Below are 16,910 nucleotides of genomic sequence, written 5' to 3' on the forward strand. Positions count from 1 at the left end.
TGCCTGTATGAGCCAACAGAAGGGATACCGTCTCCTAAAAGAGGAATCTCTCTTTCACCCACCCTTTCCTCTTTGCTTCACAGAGTCCAAACCCGGGGTTTTGCATCCATTCTGTCCCTCCCTGCACGTCTGTCCCCTCTTTCTCTCCATCGCTGCCCAACCCAGCAATAAGGGCCCTGGAGAAGGACAGGCAGCACCAGCCCTGCCTGCTCTGGGCAGGGCCTGTTGGGGAAAGCTGCCTGTTATAGGAGAGGAGGGGGAAAAAAAAGAACAAACCAAACAGATTTGCAAGAAGTTGTCAGTCCAGGGCTGGAAAAAAAAACCCCAACAGCTACTGAAATTATTTTTTTTTTAAATTATAAAGAAAAAAAACAACAACCCCCACCACCACACACATACAGAAAAACTACCTCAGGTTTTCATACCTCAGCACCTTGCGCTTGTGTTTCCCTCCTAGATTTTTTGTATGCCTTGTAAAACTGATAGTTGGAACATTTTTTTTTATTTTTTTAATAAAACAAAATGAGTTGGAAAAAAAAAAAAAAAAAATCTCGACCAAGTCAGCTGTGAGGCATGAGCAGGAAACCATGTCATGTATCCCTGAGCTCTTCTGTAGTCTCCTGCTAGCTGAGAGACCATTCCTTTGGAGAAAGCTTGTGAAATATTAAAAAAAAAACAAAAAAAGAACAAAAAAGAAAAATTACATAAGACGACACCACCCAAGCATAAAAAAAGGGTAGGAAGAGGGGAAAAAAACCCCGAACCCAAACCACACCAAAAAAACTACCATGAGAACGGCTGAAATGCACTGGGCAAGAGGAAGGACAGGAGCAGCAGAGAGTGCCAGGGTAAGGTGCCAGTGCCCCACATTTTCCTCTACCACAAAGTGTTCTGTGAAAAAAACCCAAAAGATAAATGTATCCAGCTAACAAGAGCCTGAGTTTGCTATCCTTTGATTTCTTTTCAGTGCCTTGCGCTGAGCATGGGGATTTCTGGGGTCCCCCCATAGCCATCCCATTTCCCTGCCTCTGGGCACTCGGTGGCTGGAGAATATGCTGCTGGGGGAAGGAGTGGGTAGAGGGGTATTTTATAGTTGGGGGGGTGTTGTTTTCAGGCTTTGTCCAGCATCTCTTTACCCAGCCCTTTGGGGAGGTGCTGGCATCACACAGCTGCCTCTCAGTGAAGCAAAAATGATGGGATGACCCTGCTGCAGTTATTAATGAGGCACTAATTATGTTGAGCTGGAGGGCTCAGGTGTCCCTGTAACCTACAGGTAAAAAAAAAAAAAAAAAAAAAAAAAAAAAAAAGGTTTAAACACCATGTTTAAACTAATCCAGTTCAGTGTGACCAGAGCAAGAATTCACTCCAGCTCTCCCTGTGACAGTCCCATAGAGGCTTTTGTGCTGATAGTCATCCTTTGTGAGCTAAAACCCACATTAATAAACACAACTTATTTTTTAATTAAAGAATAAATAAATCACTCCGTTAACAAGTACAGTAAGGCTCTTCATATAATTTAACATCTTTATTTTAATAAAAAGAAATAAATACTTCTCTTTTCACATTAGATAACTCCCTGGAGACAGAGAAACAAAACAAATCAACCCCAACTACAGGGGTCTTCACGATGGATTTGTAACAAATCAAAAGACAGTGAATGCTTGCTTTCCGTGCTCATCACAGATCCAGTTTTAGGAGTCAAGTAGGTATTCCAGAAACGTAAGAAAACTCTGAGGAAACAGTAGCGCGTTGTCCTCGGGATGATGAAATTCAGATGGCACAACCGTTAGGATGGATGGAGTCCCATTTGTCCACAATGTCCACGTGTGATGCAAGGTAGGAGCACTGATGACAAAGGTTCAACAGCATATGTTAACAGTTCCCTTGGTGAGGTCACAGCAGTCTTTCTGGCTTGCACGTGAGGTGCATTGGCTAATTTTAAAGAGAGCTACTGTTTCCATAATCAGAGGAGCAAAAAACCGTAACCACTACTACTTAAACTAAAGAAGAAAATATGTGCCTGCTGCCTTTTCAAATTAAGATACTAGAAATGGAACTAAATCAAGAATGAAGTCACCCAGAGGTGATCACAGTGTTAACTCCAATAGTGCATGTCTCACAGCAGCTGCTGGTGGATTATTTCCCACGCCATCTTCATGCGGAAGTAGGACATGTGACTCTGAAAATAAGAAAACCCCAAATTAAATAAAGTCACAGCAGAAAGAGGCAGAAAACTATGCCTAGATACCCTCCTAATTCTTTAAGATGAAGTTCCTCTTCAGAACTGTCAACACTTGCTGTTTGGCTACCACATGGGTTTCACCTCTACAACTCCTCAAGAGCGTCACAACCCAACTATACCAGGTTCACCTGAATACACAACCAGTATCTTCACTGACCAAAGGGTGAAACTTGTTTCTCCAGCAGACAGAAAGGCCACAGATAGCATAAATCCACTGGCTGAAGTATCCTGCCCAACCAGAATCTCCCTGATTAAACTCAAAAGCAGATACCAGCTCTGCTCTGCAAGAGGCCACATATAAGTTCCAACCCCAGCAACTGTGCACCAAAAATAGAGAGAGGTACAAAAACTCAGCCCTTAGCCCAGAAACAATTAAAAGCTGCTGTGGAACTCTGGCAGCTCTTGTTACCTGTGTGGAAAAATCAGGAGCTGTTTCTAACCTTCACTCACCTGGGTAAAGTTTATGCGTTTGTCTTGGGAGATGTAGTCTGCATATTTGCACATAAACACCCCACAGTCACTTCCATTACGTTGCTGAGGGATTTCCTAAGGAATGGAAAGAAGATGGTGAATTTTCCTCCTACCCTAAAAGCAATCTGGCAGTAGCAGACAACCCATAACAACAATACACTAACCATATACTCACAAACCTGCTCACATAATCCACTTACCCCTCCCAAACACCAGGAGGGTAAAAACTCTTAAACTAAGTTTTTCAATAATAGCTTTTTGAGAAACATCGGCTCAACCATTTGCTTTGTCAGAATCCAGGATTTGTGCTCCAACCAAGAATTACCATCCAAAATCTAAGCCTGATTTTTGAAGCCTGCTACCACCTTCTCTGACAACAGCTAAAGAGATTCTTTGATTCGACTTGAAAAATGGGGGCAAAACCAGATTGACCTTAATGTGGCAGACTCAAAAACCATAATGTATTCAGCCAGCAAGGAGAAGCCCTGCTTAAAGGTTTCATCCCAGCATGGTTTACTGGTCCACCTGCAGATGGAGGTGGTACCATAAGAACATGAGATGTTTATGGCTGTTCTCTAAAGGCTTGGACTTAATAGAAAGTGTTAAGACCTTAGTGAAGAGGAGTTAGAGTTCACCTTTCAAATCAAAGCTCACATACCCGTGGCCCCATGCTGTGAAGAGTCCACTCTGAAATAGGCAGCTCCACGTTTCTTTTCACCCGGCTTTCTTCTTGCAAGTATTGGCTGTTTAAAACCAAACAGTCATGCTTCAGCTACCTCATTTAGGTCAACAACAAAAAAAAGAGCTGCTGAAGGATCAGAAGCTGAGTGGCTGGACAGTAAAATGTCAGAGGATCCTCACTGCAGCTGATTTAATGAATTTGGAGAAAAAATCCACATCTTTAATTTACAGAAGAGTGAGAAGCTGTGAGCTAATGGTTACTGGTTAGGAATGAGACCAACAACTCCAACAGAGCTTTTCACAAAAGCTTAAGGTCATTGCTTAGTTGAGGTCAAAAAAACCAAATCAGATGCTAGAACAGAAAGAAGAGAAAAAACCAAAGAACCAGAATGCCATAATTGCACCATGTGCCTTAATCCCACATGGTGAGTGCACCTCTGGAAGAACAACTACAGAAGCTTTTGGGCTAATACCTCTGGGTGAGGAAGTTCCCAGGCCACCAGGTGCAGGAAGAACACACTTGAGGAAAAAGCTATTCTATGCAGACACTTGTACACTTTCCCAGGCATCTGCTGTTAACTGTTCAGGAGAGCACTTAGCTTGTCTCTCTTGGTCTACAAGGCTGTTGGGTTAAGGGTTTTTACTACTTCTGTATCAGCAGCAAAGACATCTAAAGATGCTGACTTGTGCAGCATGAAAACCTGTACCCCTGACCCTTGAGATGCACGCTGTGCCATCTGGCAAAGCTTGCTACGAGACAACTGTCTGGAAGAAGATGATCAGAAATACAAATGAGCCACAGGAAGGATAGGAGGGTGGCCTGCTGGAGGGGTCAGCTGAAGGGAAAAGCAGTGGCTTTGTTTAAAACGCTGAATAGAAGAGGTATAGACAGCGTGAGTAGAAAGGATGAATCCTGCAAGTGAAAGGGAAAAAAGGGTTTCAACACACAAAAAGAGCTCAGCAATAAGGAGGAAAATTGCACATGTAGCTGATCCCCAACAGGACTGTATATACCCTAGGGCACCGACATTACTGAGTTGCAATCTGGAAGTTCTTCAAGTGGGAGTGAAAAAGGTATTGGAAGGCTGTAATCCCTTGGTGTTTTGAAACATTTCCCTGCAGTCCTTCATTCTCATCACTAGTCCAGTTTAAATAATTCCTCACTAAGTCAGGACATGTGTGCCACAGTGCTACCACATCTTTGACTGACACTTTGTCTGTGGCAGGATCCAGCAGACCCTGGGTGGAGGGAACCACGTGAAATCAGGTAAGTAGCCAAAGTCACACAGACCACAGCAAGCAAATCAATTATTTGGCTTGTATCTACAACAAATGCAAAAACCTGCAGGTGTATTGCAGGGACTAATTATCCTAATTCACAAAATAAAAGCAGTGGCTGAGCAGTTACTTACAAAACAGTTTCACAAATGTCATCTCCTTTCTGTCCCATAGAGTCAAAGTAACTGATGTTCTTCTTTCTCATATCTATGACCTGTTATGAAAAGGTGACTCTTAGACAAAGCACAACCTTGTGCTGCACACACACCAAAACCTAGGTTTTTGCTATTTTTTCCTCCACAGCCAGTTCTAAAAAAAAAAACCAACAGTTTGACTCACCACTAGTGTCCAATGTGATCTCAAATGAATGGGAACAAAGATTAGGTCCTTCTTAAAGAGCTCCACATGTTTTGTCCATCTTCCTACTGCCTTGTGTCCTCCAGACAGTAGTTTGGGATAGAAAAAGGTGCTGAAAGCGTGGACTGATGGATAACCTTCTTTCTTGCTTCTTTCTATCAGTAGATTAACGTAAAAATTGATGACCTGCACCACAAAGAGTAAACTTGAGATGTAAATTAAGACACTGGTTTACCAAATGAAAAATAAGGCAACATGCCTTTGCTGGCCAACCTCATGTACATAGCTGAGAGGACTCCAGCCTCAGCCGACAGCTTTTGTTCTGAGTATTTTGCACTTGGTTACTTCTGCAGTTTGATTAAAAACACCTGCCACCCACTCCAGTAACCTAGACTAACTCCTGGAAGCTGCATAATACAGGTAAAGGAACTCCCAGAAATACAAGATCTTTAAGTACACAAAACCAAAACTGTACAGGTATTTCTAGACTCTGCAGTGGTTTGATGACTGCTGTAAACAGCAAAGGGTATTTTAAAATAAATGCTGAATGAGAGGATCATTGTGATGCAGCTAGTTTTACCACATCGTTCAGCCAGCACGAGGTCCGCAGTGACCTGATGTCTTCTCGCGTCACATTCAGTTTGAAGGCACTGCTTAAAATGTCCTCTGGCTTGCCATCATCAAAGGCAGCAGCCACCTCTTTCTCCATTGCCTAAAATGAACAATGAAATGGGGAAGGACTTGTGAAACCTTCCAACTGAAACAAGGCCTGCACATTAAGTTCAGGGGACAGAGCAATTGGCTTTGCCAGGTTTGGGTTTTTTTGTCTGTTAGGACTAGCACTTTTTTTTTGCATGTTTGAACTCTGCTCTGGGAGACTGTTGTTAAACCTATTTCATCCTGGTAGTTGAAGCTCCACAAACAGGTTAGCACAACTGAAGGAGTGTGTGGAGGATATTAAAAAACTTCATTGCTGACCCTTGCACTGCAGAGCGACGGCTGCAGGCACTAATCACAGGTTAAATGCAAGTTCTTAAGGTTTCAAAAAAACCTTAAGAACCCTGCCTAGTAAATGAGTTCCTTGGAGCTGTTTCACAGCCTTCTGGTTTCTCTTAACAAACTGTCAGCTATGGTACCTGGGTGAATGGAGGAAGGCATTCTGGTTTTTCTGAGCTTGGGAATTTCTTTCCTTTCGTATCAATGGGAGGCGATTGTTTAGACACAAAAGGTGCCAGATACAGTAGCCACTCTTCTGGGATTTCCCGTCCATGTTTCTATTAGACAAAAGGACAAGCTAGCAAGAAAGCACAGATTTTTTGCTAAGGGACAGTATGGAACATCTTCCTTATGAGTAAAATTGGGAGGGGTTTTGTACACACATCCCACCAGCAAAGTCTTAAAGTTACTTTTCATTGATGACTGAGTTGCAAATGTAGTGCTGCACTCAAAACTAAACAGAGGCAAGAGAGAGGCAGAAAGTTAGCATGGCTTGGACTTGCACTGAGGGACCCAGCAAAGCCTCCATGTGCAGGTTATCAAGTTGAGACTGAGATTAGTATTTCTGATTTCCATGATCAAAATTTTGATCAAAGAGATCTACTTCCTACCTCATAAAACAAGACTAAAGATACAGCAGTTGAGCTTTGCAGGTCAATTAAGTTTGTGTACTCAAGATTTTGAAGCTATAGCCAACACATTAAAGGGGAAGAACCAAAATAATAGTGTCCTGTGTTCGTAATAGTACAGAAACAAAATTAATGGCAGTGGGAAAGCCTTTAGGATAGCACTGCTCATAATAATGCAATAATGCTCTGGCTTACCATGGGAAAAGCAACAGGGACAACTACATTACTTACTCAACAACACACGCAAGTGAAGAATGCGAAAATTTCTGATCACAAATAGCTGTATTTTCCTAAAATGTGAAATAATAAAACCCACAAGCTTACCCCGGCAACTGCTGGTTTCACTGATCTTGCCTGCTCATTAGTGTTCTCTGATGGCATGTAGTAGCTGTAAAAAGAGGGAGAGAGAAAGAGAGAGAATATGCATCTGGACTGTCCTATGAAATTTTCAAGAATTCACCTTCTGGGTAAGAAATGCTTTTTCAAGGCTGATTCTAACCAGAGCCTCACGCATGAACACAGGATGACACCATCTCCACTTCCAGCACCATTCTTTTCCTGCAGCAAGGCTGGGATAGAACGAAGCACTGGGAGCTTTGTAAACTTTCTTCCATCTACATGTGCAAGACTCCTTTTTGTTTCTCTTTATCAGTTTCATTATTTGGAAAAGAGGGAAGCAGCCCTTCCTCTGTTGAATGCTTTGTGATAAATACTGCGTGCTGGGTTTTACATTGCCAGGTATGACATGAACATCTGCAACTATACCTGCATCCACATATAGTTAGCTTGCAAAAACTAAGACCAGCACACTGATTTAAAAATGGGACAGCTACAGGATGTTTACTTGCCTTCTATAGGCCAGTCAAGAGAGTGACTATCCCCCTCTGCATTACCGTTAAAACCACACAGACTCTGAAGAGCAAACAAATACACAGACATTAGAGGTGTCCAGAGAGATGGCCCTTCTGCAAAACCAAGAAGAGCCCCTTTTTTAAGGGCAGAGACCTGCTACAGACTCTCGGGGCATCCTACACTAAGTGTGCTTTAAAGGCCTTCATGATTCCAGCATGGCAAGAGTACATGTCACAAACCGTGACAAATGACATCAGTTAGTAGCTAAATATGCAATAAAAAGGCAAGTGTTCCTTTTACTTGAAACCATCTTATTCATCAGTTATTTCCTTCTCTTCCCTCAAACTTAGGGGAACCAGTGACAATCCAAGCACAGGCACAGTGCTGCACAGCTAAATATAGCACTTGAGTTTAAAGCTGGAAGAACAGGGACAGAATTAGCTAAAAAACAGGACTGCCACATCTGAATCTCTCTCTGCTCCCACCTCCTTTTTCTCCTCCTGCACTTAAGAGCAGGTCAGTACAGGAAGAGGCATGCATCAGACTGCCATACAAAAATCTCTCTCTGTAGCTTGTTGCAACAAAAAAACATTTCCCTCAGCAACACAAAGCTACCTGACCTCACAGTCCTGCTGGCTCAGGCAGCAAACACAAACCAGCCCGCTGGTCCCTCAAACAGGCAGACAACCTAACTGGAAGCTCATACTCAAACCCAAGACATCCTGTAAGTCACAAAAACCACCTCAGTCCCAACAAGGCTTTACAAGCTCTCTAATCCTTAACACTTAGTTTCCAAGGGAAAGAAATGAACCGTCAGCTCATTAATGGTTTGGCAGAAAGACACAAGAGCAACTCCACAGCCACAAGCCAGCCACTTGCCTTCCACAGCACCAAGACAGTAAGTATGACTTGTGTTCTTGTGGACACACTACTGGAGGCTCAGACATGCAGAAAGAGACAAAAAGAAACAAGAATTGTGATTAAGAGAGACTCTACCTTATCTTGTCACTTCTTAGGGGCCACTGTGGGCTGGAAACATCTGCACGTTTGAGGCCTGCAGAGAAAAGCAGTAATAGACAAGAAGCCAGTTCTCAATTACCATCAGATGCTCTCACTTTCTGGGTGGTAATAAAAAAAATAAAATCTTAATGATGACTGTACAGTTAGGAAGTTTGAACTCTGGCAAACAGTTTGACCTTTCAGTACTGTGTGTGAGTGCATGAGAGCTGAAGCAGGGCATTATATTTTATATCCTAGATCACACCCTTGACTAAACAAGTGATTTTTTCACAAAACCAGATGCTCAGACAGCTTGTCAATTTCCACAACTAAACAAGCTTTCCCCAAATTCTAGCAACACCCCAGACATAATTTCCAAACCCATAATTGCATAACAAAGTCATAAATATGTAAAATGAATATTATTAATGAAAAATTGTTTAAGTAATGAATGGGAGAAAAAAAAGACTGGGACAATATGAAATATAATAGGTACAAACACAAATAAGAAAATATCTTCCCAGCTAATCAGTTTCACTAGCCCATGCTGCAGAAGACAACTAAAGTCACTTTCAGTAGTTATGTGTCTTCACCTTGCTAAGAATGATCTATCAAAAAAGATAACTTGGTATCAGCAGTGGTACCGGTCTAAACAAACTTTTTCACTTCAACAAAAACATTACAAAGTAATTTTAACCATTACCTAGCTATGGTTTGAGGGAGCAGAGAGTGTTCCCCCCTTTTTCTTTTTTGTTTTTGCCCTCTTTCTTTCCAGAGACAGCTCATTTCATTCCAAGAGCTGACATAAGCTATACTAGCACTAAGACACTGCCTGGTTTAGATTTCCTTACACACAGACACAGGTTATTGATCCACTAACACTGACAAATCTTTGTAACATAATTTATAACCTGGAGACTTAAGGAAATGCCCTGCTTTGATTTGAAATCTACCTACAAAGTGGTAGAGATAAGAATCATGGGGTTACTCACCAGGTGTTGGTGTCCCACACCGAGAGACATCACCTCCATATCTCTGCCCTTCCAGACTCACAGGTGTTGCTGCTTCCTTGGAGCAGACTTGAATGCTGTGGTGCAGCAAGAAGAGGTAAGAATCACAATTTTTATCCAGATGGCCACGTTAACAGTGCATAACAATTAACTAGAAGGGACTGCATTTATTTGTACACAACTTGTCTACGTGAGAGTTGGAAGCCACAGCTAAAGTAACAGAAATAGGTGAAGGGCTGTTGAATCCCTTGTCCTGCACTGGCTTCGTGACAAAACCCCAGAGGGCATTTCCAGCATGAGGCAGTTTACATTTAGAAGCTTGGCTTCTTTCAACTCTGGTATTATGAAGACACAGAAGCCAAATTTTCTATCTCCTTAGAATTTCAGAAAAGACCAGTCCCTCTTTAAATGATTCCTTCACCTTTTCACCAGTAATCAGTGATTTTTTTTTTTCTTTAAAAAGAATAAGTATTCTTTGCATATCCTGGATTAACCTGAGGAGACCACTTAATTTTAGAGGACAAGACAGCACTCCTTACAAACAGAGACCCTGTATCAGAAAGGGAAACACATCCACATCAACAAAGGAATCTTCTCCTTCCAGAGAATATTCATGCTTCATGTCAGGGGGACTATCAGTCTTTTAAAAATTCGTTTGCTCCAACAGCTGCCCTGGGACTCTGTCCAGAGCCCTGAGAGTAGGAAAGATTAATTACCCACCACTTCCAAATACAACAGCCACAAAGTTAGCACCAAAAAGTTCCTCGTTATTTTCCCAATAATTACGTGTTGAAGTTGGTTGACTGTGGACTAGGGCGGCTCCTGGGGTACTTTTCTTTAACCATTTCCAGGAGTTGTTTGTACTTGATCTTCTCCTCTCTTCGAACATCCTAGCGGAGCAGAAGGAAAAAAACCCAAACAGGTCAGAACCACCATGTATGAAGCAAATGTTTGTAATCTGGATATAGTGCACTCTGTAGAGGTGCTTTACAAAATATTGGCACATGATTCAAGTTTACTTTAGAAGGAATTCCCACACTGTCATTTGATGCTAACCCTTCTCTAGGAACTTGTGTCCCACTTCTGCAACTGTTTTCTCAAATGAAGGCCTTTCCTCTTTGTCTGCACCTCTTGCATAATAATTCAGGCTAATGTGCATTCCTGTCAATACACATGATGACTGGGTGCTATGAGTCCCCAGGGTGTCTTAATCACTCCACAGCCTGCCAGGGCCTGCTGCTCCAGCACTTTGATGTAAGTTTTTCTCCCATGTAAGATAAGGTTTATCAGGAATTTTCTAATAGTTGCTTCAGATATTGGAAGCAAAGGACAATATCTGGAAAGGACCTCTCAGATACTTCTGCAAGGAAGGATTATCAGCAACTGCCCATCTTTTTGCCTATATTTATCCTTATAAATTTGCTACATACAGATCCCAGTTGAACTAAGCTAGGCTAAGGGCAAAATAGTGAAACAACTCTAGAGCAAATACGCACTTGGTGACAAGGAAATACAGCTCTACTTACAAATGAAACTTGGTCTTCTCCCAGGACACCATTTCCAAAGACACTTTAAAATTCAGCTTCATGGCAACAAAGCATCTCTCTATTCCATAGCTTGATACATGTCAAGGCAAATAAAACCCTATATGCTGTTTTTCCAACAGGTTCCTTCATTAACTACACCCACTGTGCTGTTAAAAACTGTCCCTTCAGCCTTTAGGTACAGCTTCCTTAGACTCCAAAGTTGTTTCATTTCCAATGACACCCTTCTCCCCCAGCCTACCTCCTCCACTGTGCAGAAAATTCTCCCCATTTTTCCAGCTTCTGAGGTAAAGGACTCGGGGACACTGTGCTCCTTTATGGGTGGTCTCAACGTGAAGGTGTTTTCTGGACCTGGTATGAGGTGGTGCTTACCGCTCTTAGTTTTGCTAAAAATATCAATTACAAAAGAAATATTAAGGAACATTTATATGCATCTCCTGGTTCAAGCTCCACTACTAACTAATTTGTAAAGCATGTATGCTCATGAGAATGGAGACAGAAACAAGATATTTACAACTTTCAGATGAGGACCTACTGGCTTCAACTGGTTCATGAGAAAGCATGGAGAAGTACAAGTGAAAATGCCTTGAAGAGAATGTTGTTTATTTGCATGTCACAACTCAGAGGCAGGTTATGCCCATGGCACTCCAAGCACTGAGTCAATATAGAATGCTAAAGAACCAGACAGGTGTGTTATACATCCCATCCAACCCTCAGCTTTTCTAAAAGCTATAGCTGCTGCTTTCCACACAGAATCATTCTGGCAGAGACCTCTGGAGATCACCTCCTCCAAACCCCTGTGCAAGCAGTTCACTCACAACCTGGAAATCTCTGGTATTTCCACAGAAATACCAAATACTCCACAACCTCTCTAGTCAACCTGTGCCAGTATCTGACCACCCTCTGAGTAAAAATGGTTTTCCTGATGCTGAGATAGTTTCTGGTTTGCAATCTGTGCTCATTGTCTCTTGCCCTGTCAGTGAGCACCACTGACAAGAGCCTGGCTCCCCCCTCTTCACTCCCTCCCTTCAGATGTTTATTCACATTGATAAGACCCCACTGAGCCTTCTCCAGGCTTAACAGCCCCAGCTCTCTCAGCCTCTCCTCATATGAGAAATGCTTCATGATCTTGAAATCATCTTTGTGACTCTTATGGAGCACTGTGCCCAGCGGGCTGAGCAGACAGGAGGGCAGAACACTCTCATCAGCTGCCAACACTACTCCTAAGCAGGGCAGGATCCTGCTGGCCTCTGCCATCAGGATGTATCCCTGGCTCATAGCTAGTCCTCTTATCAACTCAGGGGCTATTTTATGCCAAACCTCACAGAGATTTTTTTTTGAGAAAAGGTAGTTGGGTTTTTTTGTTTGTTTTGTAAAACAACTTATTTTTTCCCCATTAAATTAACTACTTAGGACTTTTTCACAAAGCATTCCTGGTCTCAGCCTTTTATCATGTTCAACACTTCCTCCTACCACAGATCTTTAATCTTTATCTAATCTCATGTGTGTATGAAGCACCTGGATTTTAAGTTTAAAGTTGGTTGGAGGGAAAATAAAAAGCCTTTCAGAGGAGCAGTCAGAGAAAACAGAAGGATTTTTACCTTAAAGATCGAACTGTGCTTAGAGAATGGGACAGTCTGTCTGTCTTCAAGCAAGTAGTTCCACAAGGCATGTCTATGAGGGAAGAGTGTAAGTCACCAGTTAACTACAAAAGGAAACTGAAGACTTAGGAGTTTACAGCAAAGAGCTTCACCAAGCAGAAATTATTTTCATTTTCTTTCTTACATTATAATGCTATTTGTTATGTTACTTCAGGATATTTTCAGATTTTCATATTGGCAACTACAGAAAGTTGTGCAGACCAGGTGTTGCCAACCTAAAGCTGAAATAAAAGGGGTTATGGGGAACTACTACCTAAAATTAGCATTTACATCAATTTCCTTTGGGCAAGCTAACAGTGGAGAGATCAGATCTGAAGCACTGCATCCACAGCAGCTCTTGTACTGAGATGACAATAATAATGCTTGGCCCCAATCTAGAAGCAGTGCAAGCATGCAGGGAAGAAACAGAGCTCGTAGGTACCTCTAGATGCTGCCTAGATGTTGTGCCTGCAATAATCTGTACAAAAGCCTAGAGCTGGGGCTGCACAATGCACAAGGTAGGGAAGAAAAGAAACGAGTTTGTAACTTACCCACTTGTAGCATTTCTACATCTCGTGTAGAACTAGTTGGTGTTTGACATGGATGGCCAGAAGAATAGGACTGAGCCTTCAATCAAAAGAAAAAAAATATTAAAGTGAGTATAACGTGAATGTGAAACCATCCAAGCAAACATGAACTTCCTGAAATTTAGTCAGCTCAGTCATGACTTGGGACCATGATTTGCTGGTTCAGACTGCAGCAGAAAGCAAAACTTTACAGGATCTTTGAGAAGTACACTTTAAGGTTTTTAATACAGGCTCTCATAGGTGCAGTGATTAAAGCAATACAAGCATATTGCTGAGTTCTCAGTCAGCTCCTAACAGCCCTTGAAAAACATATTTTGTGCAAATAAGAGTTACTGACTCAGGAATGAATAATTAGAATGTGAGAGTTTCTGATTCCTCTTATCCTATGGGAAAAATGACAGTATTAGGGAGTCAAGCAGTTCCCAACTCATTTTTACAGAGCCAAAGTCCTACAGGAAACTTCTTCTGGACTGGTTGATAGCAGACTTAGCAGAAAGAGGTTTATCCAGAGGAATTATGCAGTTTTTCTTGTAAAGTAATGTATTTTGGCTCCTTAACTACAAGCTTGAGAAACAGAGTAACTGTTTACAAACAGACCAAAAATATCAATGTAAACAACTTTAAAGTATCTGGAACACAACAAACATTTTTTCCTCCCTCCTCAGCAGCAAGTGGTAGAGCAGAGTACACAAGCTGGACAAACCCAGCAGACAAGAGCTGCCTGCTATAAGTAGAAAAGAAGAACCCACTGTTGTACAGACTCAGAGCAAGCCCAACTTGAAGATGCATCAGGGAGAGCCACTTTTTCTTTCATCCTGCATGGATTCTACCCCATTTCAATATCCTTGCTAACCTGTTCAGCAGCCTGGGTGGTTGGAGTGGCATTTCCAACTGAAGTTTTCTGATGCTTGCTTCTTGCCTTGGTTGGGCACTTCACAGAAGCAGCTTCAATTCTCTTTCTCAGCTTAGAAAAGATGTCAGCTGAAAAAAAAAAAAACCCAAACCAGAGAGGCTATTAAAAATGTTTTAAAAGGGAATTAGGAGCTCTATTTTCATTAAAGCCCATCTCCTTAAACCCAGCGTAAAATCCATCTCCTTAAAGCAGTGTAATTCATTTCAAGTGACACACCTCTGCCAACAGCAGTTGGTGGTGATTTTTGTCTTAGTTGGCTCCCTGAGCTGGAGTCTGCCAGGCAGACCTGAAAAACGACCCTACTTTGGGGAACATTGTCTGTTTCTGGAGAAGCAGCACAGGGTGTGATTTATCCACCAGAGAGACCTTGACTGTCGCCTGCTGGCAGGAAAAGTACAGTGCCCTGCCACAGCCAACACCGAGGAGGTAACACACCATGCCAGGCCCAGTGACCCACAAGGACAGCTTGAAAAGCCACAGTTTTGGGAACAAAGCTGAAGTAGAAAAGTCAGAGTTTTCCGAGGTACACAAGACCTGGGAACACCCAAGATGAAATCCCTGTGGAACGTGCCATACCTTTCTTCCGTTTTTTCGACGGAGCGTCACCAGCATCTTCCACAGGTGGCTGAGAACTGAGGAGAGACCACACAGAACACCATTTTGTAACCACAGGGAAGCTTCTGCCAGGCTGACAACCCTTCACAGGGCCCAAACTTCCCACGGTAGTTTTTCATATCCTAAAGGTCTCCCTCCTCAAGCCCCACTGGGATAATTTCAGCCAAACACACCCACAGCCCCCCTGCTGCTGATCACCCTCATCCACACTCCTCACCTCTCCCAGCCAAGTATCCCCATAAGGCATATCTGGCCAGGTTTTCTTGTGCTATTGATGCCACTGACTCTTATGCTCTCCAGCTCTGCTGCTATCATTGCTTCTTGTCTATCATCTGTTTGTACCAGGAGCACAAAAAATAACTGATACCCTCACTGGCACCTTTCTTACAATATAAAGAATACTTGCTGTTATTATGCCACCAAAGTCAGGCAGAAAATACTGGGGAGCAGATGTTATGGGCAAACACACTGCTTCAAAAATGCATTCCTACTCAGCAGGTTTGAGACTTCAGAAGGCAAACCTGAAGAAGACAATAGATGTGTCTCCTCCTGCTCGATTTTCAGCGAGAACAAACTCATCCTGAGCTGCTCTTCAGTGAAAACTCTTCAGCATCAGCCTGTTGCAGGATAAAGCACAATTCAACTTCCTCCCAGCTATCTTCTGAGGTAAGCACAGTGTAAATACCTGACTGTGGCTACAAAACCTGGCTTTGAACAAGAAAACCTCTCTCTCCAGCTTCAGCAGAGTACCTACCACCTGTGAGAACGCTGTTTGGGCCTTTTCAAGTTTACCACCTGTTTGGTATGATGGGGAAAAAAACCAACCAAACAAAAAAAACCTGAGTTCTTCCTAGGTAATGAAGAAATAAACAGGGAAATATCTGATGCTCTGAAGCAGGCATGCCACAGCAGCTGAGAACGACAATTTGTGTAACAAGTGTCTCTATCTAAAGCAGATTCACTTCTCCTGTTCCGTCTGGAACACAAGATGCTCGATAGCAACCATGCTCCCCAAAACATGGCACATACTCTGTACATTCCCTCTCATCAGACAGAAACAAGACGTCAGGCAGAGATGGTTCAGCCATATGTTAAACGGGAGCTCTGGGGCACCAGCAAGGGTTAACGCCTGGGAAAGAATCCTCCCTTTCTCCACTCGCACACCACATCCCCATGCCATAACTTCCCTCCATTCAATCCACAAGTACATACTATGTTCCTTCCCTGTTCTTTTAACACATGCCCTGCAGCTACCAACTCCTTCTCTTCTCCCCAAACCCTAGCCGTGCAGATGGAAAGCCAACGAGGGGATGGGTTTGCCAACGGACTCGCGGGGAACATTTACAACCCACAATCGCCCCAGCATCATTACAGGTGAACAGCAGTGACAACGGGCAGAAGGCGTCCCTGGCAGCCACAACAACCGGGGTTCAGCCGGCCCTTCTCCACCCGCTCCCGTGCCGGGGTGGGACGGAGCGGTGGAGGGCGGTGGTCCCCTGGGACCTCTCTGGCGGGGGGCACTAGGGACCCGGGGATGAGACCCCACACCGCACCCGAGCTCACGCTGCCACTGAGCAACAAACAGCGCTCCCGCCCGCGCCTCCACTGCCTTCAGGCCGAGGAGAGGCGGCCGAGGCTCCCGGCGCGCAGGCCCCTGGGGGCCCCGCAGGCCCCAACCGGGGAGGGGGCGAGGCTCTCGGGCGGCCCAGAGGCGGCGGGGTGGCTCGCTGACCTGGGGAGCGGCCTCTTGCGCGGCGACGGGGCAGGAGGCGGCGCAGGGCGGCGGGCGGCGGCGAAGAGGGCGCAGAGGGCCCCCAGCAGCCATTTGTACATAGGCCCCGGCCGCGGGGCACCGCCGGAAGTTGCACCCAGCCCTCGCGACGCTCGCCGCACCTCGCCCCGCCCCTCCGAGCGAGCCTGATCCACCTCCCCGTTTGGGCTCCCGCCCCCTCGGCCGAGAGGAGAGGGACTCAGGGTGGGCGGGGCGAGCGGGCGCAGGACCGCCTTGCGATTGGCTTTCACCGCTGTCAATCTAAGGGTCACACGCACCCTCTTATAAAAATGGAGCCGAGGCGTGCAGCGAAGCATTTACTGCC

General features: G+C 43.9%; 1 protein-coding gene across 2 annotated transcripts; it reads right to left on the reverse strand.

The window, feature by feature from the left end:
* Nucleotides 1-1,498: 1,498 nt before the first annotated feature.
* SENP2 (SUMO specific peptidase 2) lies at nucleotides 1,499-16,910 on the reverse strand. Of its 2 annotated transcripts, XM_071752047.1 has the most exons (17): nucleotides 16,547-16,910; nucleotides 14,776-14,831; nucleotides 14,140-14,267; nucleotides 13,251-13,326; nucleotides 12,661-12,733; nucleotides 11,301-11,445; nucleotides 10,302-10,405; nucleotides 9,498-9,592; nucleotides 8,503-8,560; nucleotides 6,979-7,042; nucleotides 6,166-6,303; nucleotides 5,610-5,741; nucleotides 5,012-5,215; nucleotides 4,807-4,886; nucleotides 3,372-3,456; nucleotides 2,693-2,788; nucleotides 1,499-2,179 (listed from the first exon to the last, which is right to left on the reverse strand). In XM_071752047.1, the coding sequence occupies exons 1-17, from the start codon at nucleotides 16,900-16,902 to the stop codon at nucleotides 2,117-2,119; spliced, it is 1,953 nt and encodes a 650-aa protein (XP_071608148.1). In that variant the 5' UTR covers nucleotides 16,903-16,910; the 3' UTR covers nucleotides 1,499-2,116. The 2 variants fall into 2 exon arrangements, with proteins under 2 accessions (XP_071608148.1, XP_071608149.1); XM_071752048.1 differs by lacking the exon at nucleotides 6,166-6,303.

The sequence above is a fragment of the Heliangelus exortis genome, chromosome 9, assembly GCF_036169615.1.
Source record: "Heliangelus exortis chromosome 9, bHelExo1.hap1, whole genome shotgun sequence".
In the NCBI taxonomy this organism is placed as follows: domain Eukaryota; kingdom Metazoa; phylum Chordata; class Aves; order Apodiformes; family Trochilidae; genus Heliangelus; species Heliangelus exortis.